Raw genomic sequence first — 21,817 nt, forward strand, 5'->3', positions numbered from 1 at the left:
CCCCACATTGTTTCCTCTCTAATCGACAACTTATATTTATCATCGCCACTATTAATGAACTAATATTTATAAATTACTTATAAATATTTATCGCCCATATTTTCTTTTTTTTTTTTTTAACCTATGTCCTGTTTTTGTTCAAGGCTCGCATTGCTATATACCCTATTATGTATAGACATTATGTCTCGTTAGGCTCCTCTGGAATGTGAAACTTTCTTAGACAACATGTCTTATCATTGTTGTGTTGACTTTGATAGCCTGGCTGATGTAATGTTTGTTAGGCTCGCCACTGAAATCGGAGAAGTTACTCTTTTCTCCACTTTTCTAGTGAACAGCTTTCTTTCTTTCAAAGATTTTTTTTTAGTGTTTTATTTATTTATTTTTATGTAGAAGAACTGGGGTGTTGGCCAGATGTGCAGGGGGGTGTGAGAGGATTCACCAGAGAGAGTGGGGAGCAGAACAGACAATTAGTGTACACTTTTAAGTAAAGAGTTCAGTCCCCAGCCAGGGAGCTGACCCACATGGTGCACAGACATCTCCTGTCTTACCTGCTGCTCCCCTCAGCAGTGTATTTCAGTATCTACCCATTCTGCTCCACACTCTGTCTCAGGTGAATCCTCTCACCCTCCCCGTCCCACCCACACATCTGTTCTACACCCCAGTTCTTGTATGCATAAACAAATAAAAATAAATCTTTAAAAATAAATGAAGGAAGTGTTCTGTGTAGCCCACCAAAGTGAGGACTTAGGCTCTACCTCCCTAGGGATGGAATAGCTGCATGAGTTATTTGGAATCTGCATGGGAAGTTTTTCTATTCTGTCCCAGTTATTTATTTATTCAGTCATATTGTATATCTCTGTATATTCATGTCTGTTTACTTTGTATTTTGGTTTCAAATCCCATATTTATTGTGTTGCTTACAGTGTTCTAGCCTTGTCATGTGGAGTCCTTTCGTTTGATATGTCTCTTTGATTGGTTTCATTTTTTATACTGGACTTGTATCCTGCAACCTTATGAAACTCATTTATTAGTTTTAATAGCTTATTTAAGGATTCTTTGGGGTTTCCTATAGAGATGATTGTGTTATCTGAGAGAAAAAAAAAAGTTTTGCTTCTTTTCCAAAGTCAACACCTTTTATTTCTTTTTCTCTCTGTGTTGTGTTAGCTAGAACCTCCAGTACAATGTTGAAGAGAAGTGATGAGGGCAGACATTCTTGCCTTTTCCCTGTCTTAGGAAAAACATTTCAGTCTTTTGTCAGAAAATGTGATTTTAGCTGTAGGGTTTTTATAAATGACCTTTATCATTTTGGGAATATTCTCTCCTGTTCCTAGTGTTTTTTGAGAGTTATTTTTCCAAGCATACTGTTGAATTGTTTCAGATGCTTTTTTCACACATCTTTTGGGATCATTGTGTATTTTGCTTTTAAAAAGGTGAATTATATTAGTTTGTTTTTGGTTGTAATTTCCTGAAATTAGCTCTTAGTCATGATGTATTATACTTACATATTGTTTGTTAAACTGGGTCATAGCTTATGAAATTAGTGTAGTATGCTGTGATCATTTTTAAAAAAACCAACTAGTATAGAAAGTATCAGATTAACTATCACTTTGTGAAATTTTTGTTTCACTTGTTTGTGCGTCTGTATACTTAAAAAAAAAACTCATTATTTTTTGGATTTGGTTAGAGGGAACTTTGGCTGTATGATGAAGTCTATGGACTGTGAAAGCATTAATTAGTTGCAGATTAATAACTTAATGTTCCTCGCCAAAGGACTTGGCAGTCTATCAGATTTTGAGACATCTCTCCAAGTACATGCTTGCTCTTCAAGAACATCCTCCCTCATATAAAGTTAACATGTTGTCCTAAAGGATTTCTCTTTTCTAGAAGTATTACTTTGAATAAAATCAAGCAGAAGCTATTAAATTTGCTTACACAAAAATACTGGTTCTTGTATTATCTGTACTCAATTATTAGTTTACTCAAGAGTTTGCATTGGGCCTAACTAGGGAGAATAAAATAGTGGTATGAAGAATTTTTTGTGGTACCTCTAAGTTCTAAAATGTTGGATAGATATTTCTTGATCATACTCTATTTATTTATTTATTTATTTATTTATTTATTTATTTATTTATTTATACAAGAACAGGGGTGTAGGCCAGAGGTGCAGGGGGTAAAAGACTTCACCAGAGATGCAGTGGGGAGCAGAACAAGCAGAACAGGCAGAGCTACTGAAATACATTGCTGAGGGGGAGCAGTGGATGAGACAGGAGAGGTTTGCTGTCCCATGTGGGTTAACTCCCTGGCTGGGGATGAAACTCATGCTGAGTAGTAAATGCTGATAACTTCATAGTGCTGAAGCTTAACCCATAAAGCAAGTACTGTTATAATCCCCATTTTATAGGTAAGGAAACTGAGCCATAGAGAGATTAAGTATAAGTAATAGTGTAATTTTTCTTCTTGCACAGCTGAAGTTCTTCACTTTTCTTGTATTTATGCTGTGTTTCCTGAGCAAAATTATAAACAGTTGATTATAGGGACTTGCTCTTTTTGTTTTGATGTAAATGTTTATTTATTATAGTTCTTTGCATATAATTTAGACTAATAATTTCATATTGCTTATAAAATATGTAATTTAAATGACCGTTCTTTCCAATTGCCTGGAAATTTTATTCCTGTTAGTTGGCTATTTTTGTTGTTGATACTAGAAAATATGTTATGTATAATTAAGATTTTGGATAAAATGGAAGTCTCTTTTAATACTTTAAGTGTGTTTTTAAATTGTTACATTGTTAAAATATAAACTTAGCCAATAAATTATATATTCACATTTAAATTTTTTTCATGATACTAATGTTAGAAATAAAAGACACATGTAGACTTTTAAAATGAACCTTTTTGTATACCATAATGTACATAGCAATGATATATTAATGTGGGTTCTGAACTTTAAAAATAAAATCAGTGAGAGTAATGCCATTTTTATCTAATTATGTGGTATGATTTTCTACTGTGCGATTATGACTTTGACATATCCAGGTCAATCACTTTTCTCTTTTATACTTTTTTTTGAGTTTTTTGTTAACATACCTACTTTGGTTTTATATAGATTTCATGCTTCCATCTTCACCAAATAAAAGTCCAGCTCAAAACGTTCATTTAACTTTTTAGAGTTTATAAATTAACCTATAGTGAGCGAAAATGGTTTGTTTTATTTCAGATAACAATTTGTTCTCTTTATGAACATACCCAATATCATAACTTAATGAATTATAATATTTAGTAGAGTAATACAATTTTCTGGGACCTTCAAATGGAAATTTTATCCAAACTGCCTGCAGCAATACTTGGAAGAAGCATAGGTAGACACCTAACTTCTTTGCCTTATACTTTGTGAATATTCTTCTTTTTGTTTAGTATGTACTTAGTGAAAGTCTTTTTATCAGTCCAAGACAGATATGGCTGAAGAACCATTCTCTGTTTCTGTTTTTGGAAGAGGCATAAAATTATATTAATTAATGGCTGGAAAAAACTGTACAAACTGAAATATAAATAAAACCCTAAAATGAATAATAGAAATAATTTGATGTATATACTACTTACTATATATAAGAAGCCAACTTTCTAATAGCTGAAGATGTGACAGTTTTCTATTTAAAATATTTTAATAGATGGGTAGCATAAATGTAAGATATTTTCAAGAGTAACTTAATAGAGCTTTACTATTTTAGAGTTCTATTTGGATAAGCATGTACTTTTTGATACTGCTCCAGTTAAAATTACAATCAGCGCATTTATAACTTAATCAAAAGGGGGTGGGGAAAAAAAACTCTTAATGTGTATTATTTTGTAGCAGATACTTTGTATTTTACTGTATTTAATCCTCAGTAAAATCTTTTGATGTGGGTATTACTTTCCCCATTTTGCAGATGAGCAAATTGAGCATCAGAGAAGTAATGTAGTAAGGGACCAAAGTAGAATTCAGAGTTAAAGGCCTTTCCTCTTGCAGATGTGTCACTTTGGTATAAATTAAATTGGAGATAGAATTTCTTATGAATGATATATACTTTAATCTGTGATACTGGGCAAGTAAGTTAAAATTTCTTATTGTGTTTACTCACCTTAAGAAATGGGGGAAAGAATAGTATTGACCCCAATGGGTTATCATGGGAATTAACTGTGGAAGTAATGCATGCATGCAAAGAACCTGGCACATAGTGAACATTGGGAAATGTTCACTATTGTTGTAACTATTGTTATTTCCATTATTTGTTTCAATGGCTTAAGAACCTTCATTTTTAAGTCAGAGAGAATCTGATTTTTTTAATTGGAATTCAGGGTCCAATTTCCTTTGTAACTTTGGCACTTTTATTAAACATGTACACTGTAGTAAACTCTTATAGAGAGGATGAATGCTATTTGTATAATTCAGAGTTGTGAATAATGGCATTTTTAAGAATCTCACATGAAAAATGCCCAAATCAGCTATTCAGTAGGGTTGCATAATACCCTTCCTCAGAGCCCTTGTAGGACAAGGAATATATCCAGTAAGTGCTCACTAACATCATTCTCAATAGCCTCTTGGAAACTAACTTTAACAGAAACTATATATAAGGAAACCAGATCCTTGATTAAAGTTATTTTGTTCAGTGTCAACATAACAACAAATGAACTAAATGATGTCCGAGGACCAGCTCTGCTATGCTTTATCTTGGAATGATTCCTGGTTGTAGTACAATGATTTCTAATGGAGTATAGTAACTGGCACTAAAATAAATGTCAATGTGTGCTTTCTTCCAGATTTACCAAAAATTTATCTCCTGACAAGATAAATCTAAGTACCCTTAAGGGAGAAGGTGAACTGAAAAATTTGGAGTTGGATGAAGAGGTGCTTCAGAATATGTTGGATTTGCCGACATGGCTAGCTATCAACAAAGTTTTTTGTAATAAAGCATCTATTAGGGTAAGAATTTGATATTTGTGCAAGGCATTTTCTATTTTCATTTTTAATTTCAGCCCCATCTTATAAAATATTTTTAGATCTACAAGGAGGCTTTTTCATTAACATAATGCAAAAAGAAAAATATTTTTGTCCAAATGATTATCTAAAAGTATGCCTTATGAATTTAGTTGAAGTCATATACTAATCTTGAGTATCTAATCTTAGTAAGATTAGATTTTAATTTTTGTTTAAATTTTATTTTAACTTTTAAACAAAATTATTGATACCTTATAATAAAATAATTGTTTAGATTTGGCACATAGCCAATGATACTTTTTTGTTGGATTTCTTGTCAAATGGAATACTTTAAATTTGTAGTGGGTAAATACTTTATTTATGAAGATGTAGAGATTGATAAATTGGGGCCTCCCCAGGGTGCAGTGGTTGAGTGCTGGGCTACGAAGCTGCCCGCAGCCTCTGCAGTGCTGGTTTGATCCCTGGCCGCTGGTGAGTGTCCCACATGGCACGCAGACCTCTCCTGCTGCGCCTGCTGCTCCCCTCAGCAATGTGTTTCGTCAGTCTGCCTGTTCTGCCTGCTCTGGCTCTGGTGAATTCTCTCACCCTCCAGCGCTTCTGACTGTACCCAGTGCTTGTATAAATAAATAAATAAATAAATTTTAAATTAAAAAAAAATATGAAATTTTTATTCAAAAAGATGGCTGAGAAAATATAACTAGTATTTTCTTATATAAGTTAGGTACATTGCATCTGATTTTATTTTATTTTTTCAAAGATTTTTATTTATTTATTTACACAAGAAACGGGGTATAGGCCAGATGCGTGGGAGGGTGAGAGGATTCACCAGAGACAGAGTGGGGAACAGAACAGGCAGATCAACTGAAATACGCTGCTAAGGGGAGCAGCGGGCTAGACAGGAGAGGTCTGCCTCACTGGCTGGTCGGGATCGAACCAGCGCTGCAGAGGCTGCGGACAGATTCACAGTGCTGCGCTCAACCACCTGCACCACCAGGGGAGGCCCACATCTGATTTTAAAAGTATGAAGGAATTATAGTCAGTTTATTACTTTGTAATTTAAGAAAAAGGGCATGTGATAAAATTTGGTATGTCTCTCACCATAATAAGAGAGCATCTGTGTTGATAAGTATTTTACTTTTTTTTTTTAATGATTCTTTTTAAAGAAAAAAAAATTTTTGTTGTAGATTCCATGGACAAAACTGAAAACACATCCCATCTGTTTGGTGAGTTCTAAGTTGCCTCAGAATTAAACTTTATATATGCATGTGATCTGATTACTCTGTTAATATTAATCTCTTGTTTTATAGAAAAATACTACCTCTAATTAGCTTTCATTTTATTTTAGTGAGGTTTGGTTTTTCAATACTTAAGTGAAAAGTTGGAACTTTAAAATGGAAAGATCTTTAAGGTGTTTCATATCTGGAATATTATGATTTAGTTGGTATATTTTATTATATCATATAGCTCTTTATTGATACACTGTGAGATTCTTTTTTTAAACAATATTTTATCTAAAATTTCTCTCTTTCTGCTTTCACTAATGTAGCAAATTAAATAATATGCTCTCTAATATACTTTGCTTTTTAAGAAAAATTGAAGAAAAATTGATCACTTGTTTATTGATTCATTCATTACACAAATATTTCTTGAATTTCTACTCTGTGCTTTGTATTTTTATGGAGGAGACTCCAATGAGCAAGAAAAGAAATAAAAGATAGTTTCAGATAATAATTAGAATAAATCACTGGAGTTGTGTTAGTAAAAAGAACTTACAGACTTTTTTTTTTTTTTTTTTTTTTTGTGGGACCCTCACCGGCAGCCGGGGAATGAACCGGTGCTGCAGAGGCTGAGGGCAGCCTCGCAGCCCAGCACTCAACTGCTGTGCCACCAGGGGAGGCCCCATTTTTCATTTTAAAAGTGTTTATTTTTTCACATGTTAGTAACTAAATGTCTTATATTGTAGATCTTAAATAGGGATGAGCTTTTAGGCATTGTTCAATCCTATTCAATAATATATAATGTCATTTATTGATAATATAACATATTTTAGGATTGTAGATTACATTTTTTGTAAAATCTGATGATCTCAGCGGTATAAGGCTACTTGTAGATTTTTTGTTTCTTTTTGTATCTTGTACTCTGGAAATACACCCAGCTTTTCCACCAGATAATAAGTAAATTGATAAAGACTGAGATACATTATTCACTTTTGATATTTGTCTTTTTAGACCTTTAGAAAGATACTTGAAATAACTCTGCTCACTTACTATTTACTTTGCTACTAAAGAAATAGAAACAAAAACCAGAAAATAGTCTTAAGTAATATTTTCATAACATGCATTGAAAATATCTGTTACTTACATTTCAAATTTCAAATATATCTTTATTAGTCCTTGGATAAAGTAATAATGGAAATGAGTACATGTGAAGAACCACGAGCACCTAATGGTCCATCGCCAATTGCAACTGCTTCCGGACAAAGGTAAGCCATTTCCATTAATCTATATGGCTTGCAAAGGGAGAACTTTTATAGTCAGTACTGTTATGTGCAGTAATTATACATAAAATAAAATCCCCTTACCTCATACCTTTCCCATCAAATATTTTACATCTTAAGTATATCTGTTTTAAGAGTGGCAGATTAACTTTTAGTGTCTTTTATTCATCTTGTTTTCTTTGCTACTAAATAGTAATGATCAACCAAAGACAGAGCAGTTGCAGAAAATGGAAGCAGAAGAGCTTAGGTATTCTATAAATCAGATAATCTTTTAGTCTTTGAATAATTTCCCTGCATGTAGTTTATTCTATGCATCGTTGAAACTTTTAGGACTCTTAAGAGTTAAGTTGATGCCTTAGAAAGTTATGCACCTCAAAATAAAGCTCTAAAACTGATTAAATATAAAACATTCACTCTTTACACAGATTGGTTTAGTAGATAGATAAAAATCAGACTCTAATAAAGTAGAAGCAGGGAAACAATTCCTAAAACCTATTTAAGAGGTTAGAATAGTAGCAACACCTGAAGGGTCTTACCTCTAAAATATAAACAACATTGTAAATCAGTGTTACTTTTAAAAAAATAATAAATCTATGGCCATATTTGCAAAAAGAATTCACATTTAAACAAAAAAGATCTTTTAAAAATTGCCTGTTTTTACATTCATTAAAGTTGGGTCTTGTGTGCTATACATTATTTTCTCAAGGCAGGATTTCTGTACTATTTTTTTATGAACAGTTTATATTTGGTCTCAGATAGCAGTGTTGGAGAAAGAGCTTTCATATTAACTTCTTTGTATTTTACGCATCTTTCAGCAATTTGGCATTTTAAAGTTTAGATTTGATAGACTAGAATGGAGCAATTTGTCTTTAAATTGAGTAGAGTAAGAAAATACTGGAGCAAAAATAGAGATGTTTGTAAGATTATTGAAAGAGGAAAAGTAGAGAAATTGATATTAATGACTTTTTAATTAGATGAGGCAGAAATGAATTATTTTGTCAGTGTGTATTAAGGGTAGTTGATGGTGTTCTTCCCAGTTCGTGTTTTCATGTCAATAAGCTTTATAATTACAACTTTTAATGCTGATGATAATCCATAATTTTTGACCTATGTCAGGATGGTTAATTTATTTCATTGTTTTCCAGACCTGCTTCATATAGCTATCAGTTAGGTTTCTTATTAAATCTATTCTCTGCTGTTTCTTTTAAATCATCATTCATTAGGTCTAGAATGGGTATCAAAAACATAATAGATGTTTTTAACAATTCTTTATAGTCATGCAACTTAGGGAAACATAGATCTGCTTGATTTTGTTTCTAGCTAAGAGATTAAAATAGAGAGAAATTGATAATTAACATGCTGGCTCCTACTTTGCAGAACCTGTAAGTACAGGTTAATGGCTTAGTAAACATTGTAAATTTAGAAATTTAATTTTGTTGCTGCAATTTTGTTGCATGAAGGAGATAAACATCTATGTAAAGATTAATCAAACTCTTAACAGATATATTTGTAAACTGGAATTTCACCTAATTTATGATGGATGACATAACCAGAAAAACATAGACCTTGGTCATTGCTGCAGACTTCACCCTTCTGATGATAGGGCCTTCAATATAACTGTAACGTTTTTTCAAATAGATTAGAACAGTTGGGGTTGTATATTCCAAAGGGTATTTGAACAGAGTTATTGTAGAATTATTCATTACAACTCCAGGGATATGTCTAAGTGAACAACATTTGTCCTTAGTAGTAAAGCAGCCCTTCCATGGGATACTGATTAATTTCTCCTCTTCAGTTTTTAGTTTTCTAAACCTAAAGTAGATGGTCACCTCCTTTTATAACAAATTATCACAGGCAAACCAAGGAATATATAAATTATAGCACATACATCATTTCATTTAAGGACCACAGAAACCTTTTGAAAAAGGTATTATTTTCATTTTACACATGATGAAACTGAGACTCAGTTTAATAATATCAATAATATCAATAATATACTATTATAATACTATTATAGACTATAAATATGTTATTTTATAAAGTATTAATGAGTCAGATGATCAGCTGTTTGGTATATATGCATTATTTCATTCAATTCTCATACAACCTACAAAGCTATTAACTGAATTGAAAGGTAAGTCATCCAGGGCTTAGAAAGTTGAAGTAATTTTCATATTATTAATGTAGTAAATCAAGAAGTGTGGCAACAGGAATAGGGGAGGGATATGCTAGATGAATAAAGATGATGGATTTTACTTTCATATGTGTTAACTTTGAAATATGTGATTGGCAGCTAGGTGGCGATATCTTGTGGACATTTGAATTTTACAGTCTGAAGTTCCAGCAAGAGATCTGTATAGAGATATGGATTTAAGAATTGTCACATTTGCAGTATTGTTCAGTTGGCCATGCTTTCACCATCCCTCCTGCAAAATATACTGATAATCCATACCAGTGTACTTTACTACTCGTTTCTCTTGAAATGTGACCTATGCTTTTCTCTGTGCCTTTGATTATGCTTTTCCCTTTTCTAAAGTTTCCCTTCCTTATGTGGAAAACTCATCTTTTCTAGCTGTATTTCTCCCTACTTATTATAAGCCTTTTCTTTTTTAGCAAGTCTGCTACTGATTTTATTTTGGAACACTTAATTACAAACTATATAGTTGTTAGAGTATATATATTTCTTCCCCTCCTCAGTAACTTGCAAGGCCTGTAATGCCACAACTGTATTTTGGTTTTGTTTATGTCCTATATTTGTTCATATAATGAATGCTCAGTAAATATCTGATGACTTGAATTAGACAATATGAGCTTTTTTTGACCTTGCTCTTAAATAAGAGATTATGTTTCAGTTGGATTCTGTAACTTCTTTGTGTCAAGAATTACTTACTTTATAGATAGATGCCAATTGTCTGACCTAATGCTTTTTGAGAACGGGCAGATTTATTTATTTTTTAAAGATTTATTTATACATACAAGAGCTGGGGTACAGGCCAGAGATGCGGGGTGTGAGAGGATTCACCAGAGACAGAGTGGGAACAGAACAGGAAGATTGACTGAAGTAAACTGCTGAGGGGAGCAGCGGGCAGGACAGGAGAGGTCTGCTGCGCCATGTGGATTGCTCCCTGGCAGGGATTGAACTCATGCTGCAGAGGCTACAGATTGCTTCATAGTGCAGTATTTAACCCCTTGCGCCACCAGGGAGGCCCCGAGAATGGGCAAATTTAGATAGTGATAATAATAACTTAATTTAGGGAGTAACCTCCAATTTAAAATCTTATTATTTTGAGAAGAACATATTTATGACTTACATGTAACCAGTTTATATTATCGTTTTAACAAAAATTTGGTTTTTTAAATAAAATGAACAATAGTATGGCAATTTAGATACTTGTGTGTGGTATTAATAGCTAAGTTTTTCTCTTTTCATGATTTTTATGGTCTTAGTACATTATATTTTGGTTTGTTTTGTTTTTCCAGTGAATATGGCTTTGCTGAAAAAGTAGTTGAGGGAATTACTGTTTCTGTGAGTTCCATCGTGATTCGCATTGGAGCAAAAGCCTTTAACGCGTCCTTTGAACTTTCCCAGCTTCGGATCTATAGTGTAAATACAAAGTGGGAACATGGAGACTTAAGATTTACACGAATTCAGGATCCACAGAGAGGGGAGGTAAAGAATTTTTTCTTTGTTTCAAAAATATTTTATTTCTAACAAAATAGGATGTTTAATGTTAATACTTCTTAATGCTATCTTGAGTCACATACTACTAAATTTATTGTTTTGACATATTTTTTCTTAATTTAATTATAGAATATTTCAATGTATTTTTATTATAATAAATCTCTCAATTTACAGAGTTGATAAGTCCTATTGTAAATACTCAGGTAGTTGGGATTTAAGTTTAAATTTGTAAAACTAAAATTTTATTTAAATTCTTTTGGGTACATTATCCAAATCCTCTTTTTTAATTTTCTATTAATTTTCTAAAAAAATTTTTACATCATTGTTCATTTTTAAACAATATTTGCTCCTCCCTACCCCCTCAGGTGTAGTCCCCATAGTTTCCTTCCCCAGTGCACCCGTGTACCATCACCTCAGTCCCCTGTGCTCTTCCCTCTCTCCCTCCCTCTGATCCCTCTCCCTCCTCCCCTACAGGATGTCTCTGATTTGTAATTATCCATTTTTGCTTTGTTGTGTTTTGTACTGTTATTTGTTTTTTACACTGATGTCTTACTTGGTTCCCCTATATTCTTGCTATAAGTGAAACCATCCGATATTTTTCTTCTTCCTTCTGACTTATTTCACTAAGCATAATTCCTTCTAGCTCCTTTCACGTTGCTGCGAATGGCATGAGTTTATCTTTTTTTGATTGCTGATTATTCAAATCCTCTTTTTACTTTATATTTACAACTTGACAGATGATAAGTAGAATTATGAAGATGAATGAGTGAATTTGTTGGAGTTACACAGTTTTAGAAAGTAAAAGTATGGTGAATATATCTAGAATGTGATGAAAATTAGTGAAGGGTACATTTTTTATTCCAAAACACATTTTTTTCATTCTGTTTTGCATGAGTAAGTAAAGCTAATCTCTGTCTTCTCCTTAGGTTTTGACATTTAAAGAAATAAATTGGCAGATGATTCGAATAGAGGCAGATGCTACCACAAGTTCACATCTCGAAATTATGTGTGCTCCTGTACGACTAATAACCAACCAATCAAAAATCAGAGTTACACTTAAAAGACGAGTAAGTCAAATAGTGTTACCTATTTGATTTATGTGCTACTATTTGAATTGATAAGAAATTCTAAGTAAATTTTAGCTGAAATATTGACTTAGTAAAGCAATCCAAAATTAAAGGAAATATGGTGCTGAGGCATTATTTAAGAAATCTGTAGTAATAACATTTTTCTGTTTGTTAGATTTTAGATTTTTAGTTTTTGTAAATTGAATATACTTCTCAGTTGTCAAATACTCATTAAACATAAAGTATCTAATAATTTCATTGCTCTTACTGAATCTTGCTCAGGAGTGGTTAAACAGCAAAGCCTCCAATTTTCATCAGCCAAAATTGCTGGCTTTAGAAGGTTATCAAGGTGTGACTAGTAAGTGAAGATGACTGCTTGGAGATTCAGAAGTTGAGAGTTCCCTATGAATTGTGATAAAATTTATTGAGGGAGCAACAACTTTTAAAACCATGATTCAAAGAAAATCTCCACAATCCCTTTTGTATCACCGTACCCAAATAGCAGTACTAAATTGGAAAAAATTTTTCAAAGTGTGACAATTAATACAAATACTCTGAAATATAAAAAGTAATGAAAATTACCATTTGGTTAATTTTAATGCCCTGCTCTCTAAAATTAGCTGAATTAAAATATGGCTTATTGGCATTGGCTGTAAATATGAAATTACTTAAATATGTGTAGCTGTGTAATTTGTACTTGTTAAGGTATAGGAATTTTTTAAATCTTTTTTTCCTGCTGCATTTCTAATACTTGGAGATACTCATTCTACATTATGAGAACACAGTAAATATTTTGTGAGTGAAAGAAGGATCCTTATTTAATTCCATTCAAAAATTTTTTAGACTTTTTTTTTAAATGCAAGTACATTTTAAGCTTTATTTCTTGGTTTAATTTTATAAATCTTTTTTTCCCTGCAGTTAAAGGACTGCAATGTCATAGCAACTAAATTAGTTCTGATGTTGGATGACTTATTATGGGTTTTAACAAATTCCCAGTTGAAGGCTATGGTACAATATGCAAAGTCTCTTAGTGAAGCTATAGAAAAATCCACAGAACAAAGAAAGAGTATGGCTCCTGAACCATCACAGGTATGCTATTAATTAATGGGGAGGAACTTGCATTACTTGTAAATGGTTTAAAAATCAGGGCAATGGCTAGTTGTTGTCCTTATGTGAAATAGATTGTGTATGACCTGGAATCCAAGAATCTTCTTTATCTCGATATCTTGCTATGCAGTTTTGTATACATATACACACATACATAGCTCCAAATTAGGTACTATATCAAAAGAAACATATGAAAGCATTTTAAATGTATGTCTTTCTAGATAGTAACTACTTTGGTACTCTGTAGGAGGTACTTTAGCTACTGGTGACATAAAAATATTTGCTATTAATACCTCTCTTCAGGAAGTTAAAACAATACAATGTTAAAATTTGTAAAGTAAGGCTAACAGGAAGAAAGCTGGGTAATTTTAGTCAAGGAGGGAATGTAATAATTAAAATAATGCAAAAAAATTGAAGACATTGAATTGCTGAATTTTTTAATAAAACTGTTAGTTATCTCATGGCAGGGGAAAACACAGTGTAATGATAACTCATTACATAACTTCTGGATCATTTTCTTTTTCTTTTAAAGATTCATTTTTATTTGTTTGTGCATACAAGAACAGGGATATAGGCCAGAGATGTGGAGGGTGAGAGGATTCACCAGAGACAGAGTAGGGAGCAGAGCAGGCAGATCTACTGAAATACACTGCTCAAGGGAGCAGCAGGTGAGACAGGAGAGGTCTACTGTGCCTTGTGGGTCAGCTCCCTGGCTGGGAATGGAACTCCTGCTGCAATGGCTGCCAGTAGCTTGATAGCACTGAGACTTAAGTCCTGCACCACCAGGGAGGCCCTCTTTAATAATATTTTTTTAAGATTAATTTATTTATACGTACAAGAACTGGAGTGTAGGCCAGAGGTGTGGGGGGTGAGACAGCAGGCAAGATAGGAGAGGTCTGCTGCACCATGTGGGTTAGTTCCCTGGCTGGGGATCTAACTCATGCTGCAGCGGCTGCCAATAACTTGATAGCTTGATAGTGCTAAGACTTAACCCCTTGCATCACCAGGAAGCCCCTTCTCTTTAAAAATTTTAATAAAAGGAACATTCAAATAAGCTGCCTTTAAATAATTGATACATATATTTTATAAAACAAGTAGATCTATAAATATGTAATATAACTATAGAGATATTTACCAAAATATTTTGGATTCATATTCAAATTGTGTATAGTTTTCTAATTTTTTTAGATTTTAGTTTTATTCCTATGTAATGCAGAAAGTATTTTAGGTTATATCTGAGTTATCAATACAAGAAAAAATACGTTAGCTTACTTTTCATGAGTTTATTACTAAAAATATTTACATTTTGTTGTGTGTGTAGTTTTACATATTAACTTGCAGTGATAACACAGTTTTGAATCTTTTAGACCTCTACAGTAACCCCATCTACCCAGCAAGTGAAGACACCACAGACTTCAAATGTTCCTGACCTAAATGATGCAATTGTGAAACTATTCAATGACTTCGATGTTAAAGAAACCTCTCATCATTTAGTGGTTTCTCATTTAGATCTACACATATGTGATGATATTCATGCTAAAGAAAAAGGTAATGAAGCTGTGTATTTCAGACTGTTTGGTTTTTCTAAATGCTGTAAAACTTTATTAAATGTAATATGTAGGCTGTACTATAAGATGACTGGTCATAACTTTATCATTTACATGAGAAATATAGATGAAAGATGTAAGTATAAGCATAATCTTTGGTATAAAAATTTATTTTTGCTTTAGTAGCATTTCTCACAATTAATTTTTAGGAATCTTTGCATTAGTAAATTTAGATTTGAAATAATTAAAGTCTAGATAGATGACATCTTTAGAGGATGATTAAATCTTGGGTTTACTTCCTGTGAAATGAACTTTTTCATAATTTTAGAATAGTCCATAAGTTAAATTTTAGTCCATGCTCAAGTGTTTTTAGCATGGTGGTTTACTACATTTTTCTTATCCCAGGTACATGTAAGCACACCTGTGTGACTGTTTTACATTTCTTGTGCCTCCTGTATTCCTAGTCTTCCCAAAATTTGGTCAGGAAGCAAAATTCTAGTTATGGAAGTTTTTTTCTTTTCTCTTAGTCTTTGTTTCTCTTACTTTGCTTATTTGGTAGACATAGATAAGCAGGAATGTGCCCTTGATCACTCTGAAAATCTGTGGTTCCTTACGTAGGTGCTGGGAATTTTTGTTTCCCAGAAAGTGTCTCTGCCCATGAGTGTTGGGAGGGCTCAGTGAGGCCTAGGACAGTGGTTCTCAGACTTTGGGGAATGTAAAAATCAAACTGAGGATCTCTTAAAAACAGAACTACCTGATCTACATACCTCAGAACTGAGTCATAATCTGTATCTATGAAAATTGTTCTGGATTTTTAAAACTGAGAGTGAATGTTGATACCAATGCCAATGTTAGGAGTAGAAGTTACCCTGCCTTCATCAGACAAGGCAGTCAAATACTAACTACCAGATAATAGGGTGGAGCAGAAAAGGCGAAGATTTAGAGAGTGGAGAGACATTTGTTGTCTTTGCTTTTGTCTGCCTTTGTTTTATTTAGCTTATAGTTAGCTACTAAAGCTGTAGTGTTTTGAAAACAAAACCCAAAGAAGTTAAAGCAAAGCAAAATAATAAAATGAAAGGTCAAGTTTAAGTAACAAACAAAGAACAAAGTGTACATTCCTTACTCTTTATAGTTCCTCGAAGAATAATCCGAATGATGCTATTTAAAGGGAATACCCCTCCATCAGAATACCATCTTCATAGAACACATCAATAATCAGTCTATTCTAAAAATGAGAAAGATCTGAAATGTTCGATAAATTGATATATTAAATTAATATAGAGTGTGTGCATAGTTGTACCTTAAGCATTTTCCTTTTTGTTGAGTTGTTCGTGCTGTTTTACAATTTGATTTTTATGTTGCAATAACACTGACTAATGATATACTTTTGATCTTAATATAGCTGTGTGATCTTGGACAACTAACCTAATAGACTCAATTTCCTCTTAGTAAGAGACTAGATGATACAATATAGTGTTTAACATTTCCTCCTTTCAGTATGCTTATTGGATATATGACCTTGGCCTATTTATTTAACCTCTTTGTGTCTCAATTTCCTTATCTATCTCATACCTAAAGTATTTAAAACAATGCTTCATGTGTGTTAGGGCTGTAAATATAAAAGTTCTGCTATTGATGTATCCTTACCTTTTAGCATAGGACCATGCAGATGACAGGAACTCCGTAAATACTTAATAAACTGAACTGACTTCCCTAAAATCTTTAATGATTACAGAGAGAGTGACTGTATCACTATGTGGACCTCAAGTATGGTAAATCAGTTGTTCCTGATATTAGCTTAATATTTCTCTCTCTCATTTCCATCTTTTTTTCTTCTTCTAGAATCAAACAGACGTATTACTGGAGGGGCTATGCAACTGTCTTTTAATCAACTAACTATAGATTATTATCCTTATCACAAAGCAGGTATGTGTGATGATTTATTTAAAGGATGCAAATCTTACTCTAAAATTATATAGCCTGTTTATTATTTCATTTTGTTTTATTTTGCTATTTTCTTAAGGGGAAAGATTGCCACATTTGCTCTTTTTTTTTAAGATTTATTTATTTATGCATGCAAGAACTGGGGTACAGGCCGGAGGTGTGGAGGTTGAGAAGATTCACCAGAGAGAGTGGGGCTCAGAATAGGCAGATTGAATGAAAATACTGCTGATGGGAGCAGTGGGTGAGTCAGGAGAGGTCTGCCCTGGCCATGTGGGGTAGCTCCCTGGCTGGGGATTGAACTCAGGCCACAATAGTGATAGCACTGATACTTACTTAACCCCTATGCCACCAGAAGGCCCTGACACATTTGCTTTTTACTTGGCAGTATCTTACCAAGAAAATGTAATTGCCACAGGAACTATTATGCATTTTATATTGATACTTATGTACAGTATTAGAAAGTTTAACTGTCAGAAAATGGCTTTATTGTAAGTAAATGATTTAAGAATTAAAAAATATCAGAATGCAAAGGATATATATTTGTGCGATTTTAATTGTGACAAACCGAATTATCTTTAAAAATTTCTAATGATATATTTATATACTAAAGGATTATAAAAGAATGTAAAACAAAAGAATAACATTGGTTTTAACTAAATTATACAGGAACTTATAAAAAAGCTTTACTTTTTAACTTCATCAATAAATAAGATGTAAGAAGCCCAAATATTGATAGGTTCTTTTCTCCTAAATAATAACAAAAAGCATACATGTTTATGGCCAACTTAATTAATTTGACCACATATTATATATGCCTTTTTTGGTATGTGTCTATTTTTTAATTCACATAAATAAGAAAAAAAGAAAAACAAATAGCTATAATTCGTTTTTTAGAACTTTAAAAAAGTGATGAAAACTTTTCTGTTTACAAATTTCCATCACCCAGTGTTTGTCATTTCTGTAATAATACCTGACAGAATTTAAAGATTACAGTATTTGTTTCCATTTTTGTTTGTAGGGTTTTGTCTTATATTTTATCCTCCTGATTTATAAGTTACTGACGTATACTTAAATATTTAAATTATAAGATTAAATATCTATTTTTAACTATGGAAATGATTTCTATTTGGGGAAGTAAAACTTTCAATTATAAGGTAGATTTTATTTTAACTCTTTGATTTACATGTATTAGTTGCTATAGATAAAACTAATAACCCTGGTTTTCCCTCCAAAAAATCTTAAATAAAATATAGATATACCTGTATCTTTGTGACAGATACCCATCTTGACAAATTTCAATAGTTTCTTAAGTGTTTAGTAATTCTTCTTTTTTAGATAAGTTTTTTTCAGTCACATTGCAATAAATGTTTTATGTCAGGACTTTGTTCTGTGATGGTACTATCTGTATTCTGGCCAGTGGAGTTTTACTAGGTGTTTGAGCATTCGTTGAAAGTTGACCAACAGCGCTACTTCTAAGTAAAATGGGTTCTAGGTAGAAATTCTTCCAGGTTTTGTACTTTTGACTCTTTCCCTCCATTTAAGAGAAGGTTGTAAACTTATTTGAAGATTAAGGAATCCTTTGAAAGCATGAATAAATCTCATTAGAAGCATTGCTATAATAGCATAAATAAATAAAAATCGTACATTTTTGAGTGAAATATCTGTTTGTTCATTTTATAGGAGATAGTTGTAATCACTGGATGTATTTTAGTGATGCAACTAAAACAAAAAATGGATGGGCCAATGAGTTGTTACATGAATTTGAATGCAACGTTGAAATGCTTAAACAGGCTGTAAAGGATCAGAATGTAGGTTCACCTCCTAAATCCCCAACACATGCCTCTCCCCAGCACACACAAACAGGTATTTTACCTATAACAGCATTGTGACTTTCCCTTAATTTTAATTGTAGTGTTCTTGTGTCTATGTTTATGATCATAATATATTTTCTATGAGTGATATGTTTAGTTAATACTAAAAAATACTGCACCTCATTTAGATCATAGGCTTATGGATCAAAGAACTATTTTAATTCATATGAACAATAAGAGTAATATGTAAGTAGACTATTTTAGTACACCTCTCTTTTTAATGAGAAGTCCAGCTGCAGGTTATTTTATGCATATCATAAATATGATAAAAGTATGCTTTCTGCTTAAAAAAGAAGCATCACAAAAAGGAATAATCCTTTAATTACTTATATTTCTATATTTATATGTAAAATATCACCTATCTCATTTAAGAAATTAGTATTTATCTATATTCCTACTAACTGTCTTAATAAAAGAGTGACTGTGACTGATAATTTTACCGTAAGTTGAAAGGAGTTTTTGTTTCCCGCAGAAAAAGACTTAGTACTGAAAGGGACTTCCACAACAACTTCAGTATTATCTCAACAATCCAAAGCAAAGTTAATGTCCAGTTCTGTTGTGGTTAGGCTTGGTGATTTCAATATATACCAGGTATGTTGTTGTTTTTAATTCTTCTGAGAAACGTCTTTAGTGTCTTCTGCAAGCAATTCTTATAAACTTTTATTTTAAAATTTTATTTCAAAACATCTTGACTAGTTTTGAAATGGCAAACTTAAACATCATAGAAAATGTTAATTTTTTAATTTTTTAAATTAAATTAAATTTAATTTAATTTTAAGATTGATTTATTTATTTATACAAGCACTGGGTACAGTCAGAAGTGCAAGAGGGTGAGAGAATTCACCAAAGCCAGAGCGGGGAATCGAACAGGCAGATTGACTGAAATACACAGTTGAGGGGAGCAGTGGGCTTGGGAGGAAAGATCTGTCGCGCCATGTCAAACCCTCACCGGCGGCCGGGGATTGAACTGACGCTGCAGAGGCTGTGGGCAGCTTCGTAGCCTAGCACTCAACCGCTGCGCCAACAGGGAGAGCCCTAATTTTTTTTAGATGATTACCCAGAATTAGCCAAACTGAGGTTAAAGGCACGGTTCTCTTGACTGCAAAGTCTGCACAGGACTTCTGATACCAATGTCTGCACAAAACTTCTGGGGGTTTCCCTCTACTACCCACAGATTAGACAGTCTACTAGAAAAAGTTACAGAACTTGCTAAAATCAGTTATACTCAGTCGCATTTGTCACAGGGAAAGAATACAGGTGATAACCAGCCACAGGAGGAGATCATAGACTGGTGTTTGGGAGAGTGCTAAAAGTAGACACGTTAGCATCCTGGCAGGAATGTTTAACCATAGACATAATGCTTTGCACACTTAATTAAACACAGTCTTTAATTAGGTGGACTGATAAACCTGGTGACCCAGTGCTTTCACCTCTAAAAACTAGGAAGACTATCAGGTGTTGCCAGCTCCGCTGTGACTTATCTTGTAAGCATAACTATCAGTGCTGGTTCAGGGGTCCACCATGTGTAGGTTATTCCCAGGGTTTAGAATTGCCTCACAGGAGCAGGGACCAAGGCCCGCTCTGTCTTTGGAGCCCAGATTCCTTATTACATAATGGTTTTAGAAGAAACTGAAACACTTCTTTTGCTTTTTCAACTACCAAATATTGGTTATATTGTGAACATATTTTATGGCTAAGTATTCTGTTCCATTTATACTTAACCAGACTATAATCATACAACATGGTCTAATATACAGTCCTTCTGATTAACACAAGAGAATTTATTACCTATTTTAAAAAATAAGGGATTTCAGATGTGTTTTATAATTTATGAATTTATAATTTATAAAAGAAAATAAACCACAATTCATATATCTGTGACTTTGAGACTTAGTTTTTCAGAAATGTTTCATTTTACTTAGTGGTTTTCAATAATTTTGGTTGTCAGAGCTAGATGGGATTGCTGCTGACATCTAGTGGGTGGAGAACAGTCATGCTGTGAAATATTCTACTATACACTGGACAGCCCCCAGGACAAAGAATTATCTAGGCCAAAATGTCAGTAGCCAAGTTTGAAAAGCCCTAATTTAACAGTTATTTTCTTATTGTACAGTTGCTTCTTTCTTTAAATTCTATATACAGTGAATCTTACTGAAGTGGAATTAATGATAAAATTTCAGTAAATTGGTATCAAATTGAAGGGGGGGAATTACCTATAATCTTAAATGGTTGAGGTTGATATCCCATACACAGAAACACAGAAACAAAACAAGTGTAATAGGAACCTTGTCATTAGTAGTCTTTTTGGAAAAATAATTGACGAGATCAAACTATTTGATGGAAACATTTGTAACTATTATTTTAAAATTAATTTTATTATGTTAAAAATATATACAACTCAGATTTTATCTCTTACAGTGTACAGTTCACTGGTAACAAGTATATTCACATTGTTGTGATACCATCACCATTACCCATCTCCATAATTTTTGCCCCCAAACTTAAACTCTTGTGTAGTAAAGAAAGTATGGCAAGGATTATTATTACTTTATATCAGGGAAGCATTCTGGTCTTAAGTACTTATTTGTATTATTTTATAGAAAGTCTTATTTTAAAGTTCAAGATAGTAAATTTACCAGGAATGTTGTACAAAGTTGATTTTGTAATTGATGAGAATCCATAGAGGTAGTAGTTTTGTAAATAGTTGATTGTTGTTATTTAAAAATAATTTACTGTGAAATTAAGTATGTAATAAAATTTGTACTGGAAGTTAACCATGAAAACATTGTTACAAATAGTTTTAAGTGATTTACATGTTGCATAAGTTCTTTGGAAAGGATTTTTATTTAATATTACTTCAGTTAACTTAATTTTTTTCTTAAGGTCTCCACAGCAGAACAATGTCGTTCTTCTCCCAAAAGTATGATTTCTTGCAATAAAAAATCCTTGTATCTTCCACAAGAAATGTCAGCTGTTTATATAGAATTCACAGAATATTATTACCCAGATGGGAAGGATTTTCCAAGTAAGAGAGTTTCCTATTTGTTTGTTATTTGTCCATTATTTTGAAGTTTTTTTCTTGGTAACTTATAAATGTGAAAAAAGAAACAACAGTTCATTGTTCTTT

General features: G+C 32.6%; 1 protein-coding gene across 1 annotated transcript in view; it reads left to right on the forward strand.

The window, feature by feature from the left end:
• BLTP3B (bridge-like lipid transfer protein family member 3B) overlaps positions 1-21,817 on the forward strand; it is a gene marked incomplete at both ends in the record, with an annotated part of 53,856 nt that overhangs the window by 15,140 nt on the left and 16,899 nt on the right. Inside the window, 11 exons of the mRNA XM_084256259.1 lie at positions 4,798-4,960; positions 6,160-6,198; positions 7,366-7,457; positions 10,953-11,142; positions 12,081-12,221; positions 13,140-13,310; positions 14,696-14,876; positions 16,718-16,801; positions 18,500-18,682; positions 19,163-19,281; positions 21,574-21,715. Coding sequence (XP_084112385.1) covers positions 4,798-4,960; positions 6,160-6,198; positions 7,366-7,457; positions 10,953-11,142; positions 12,081-12,221; positions 13,140-13,310; positions 14,696-14,876; positions 16,718-16,801; positions 18,500-18,682; positions 19,163-19,281; positions 21,574-21,715 — 1,505 coding nt within the window. The remainder of the gene's footprint in view (positions 1-4,797; positions 4,961-6,159; positions 6,199-7,365; positions 7,458-10,952; positions 11,143-12,080; positions 12,222-13,139; positions 13,311-14,695; positions 14,877-16,717; positions 16,802-18,499; positions 18,683-19,162; positions 19,282-21,573; positions 21,716-21,817) is intronic.

This window comes from Talpa europaea (genome assembly GCF_964194135.1).
Source record: "Talpa europaea genome assembly, chromosome: 15".
NCBI lineage: Eukaryota > Metazoa > Chordata > Mammalia > Eulipotyphla > Talpidae > Talpa > Talpa europaea.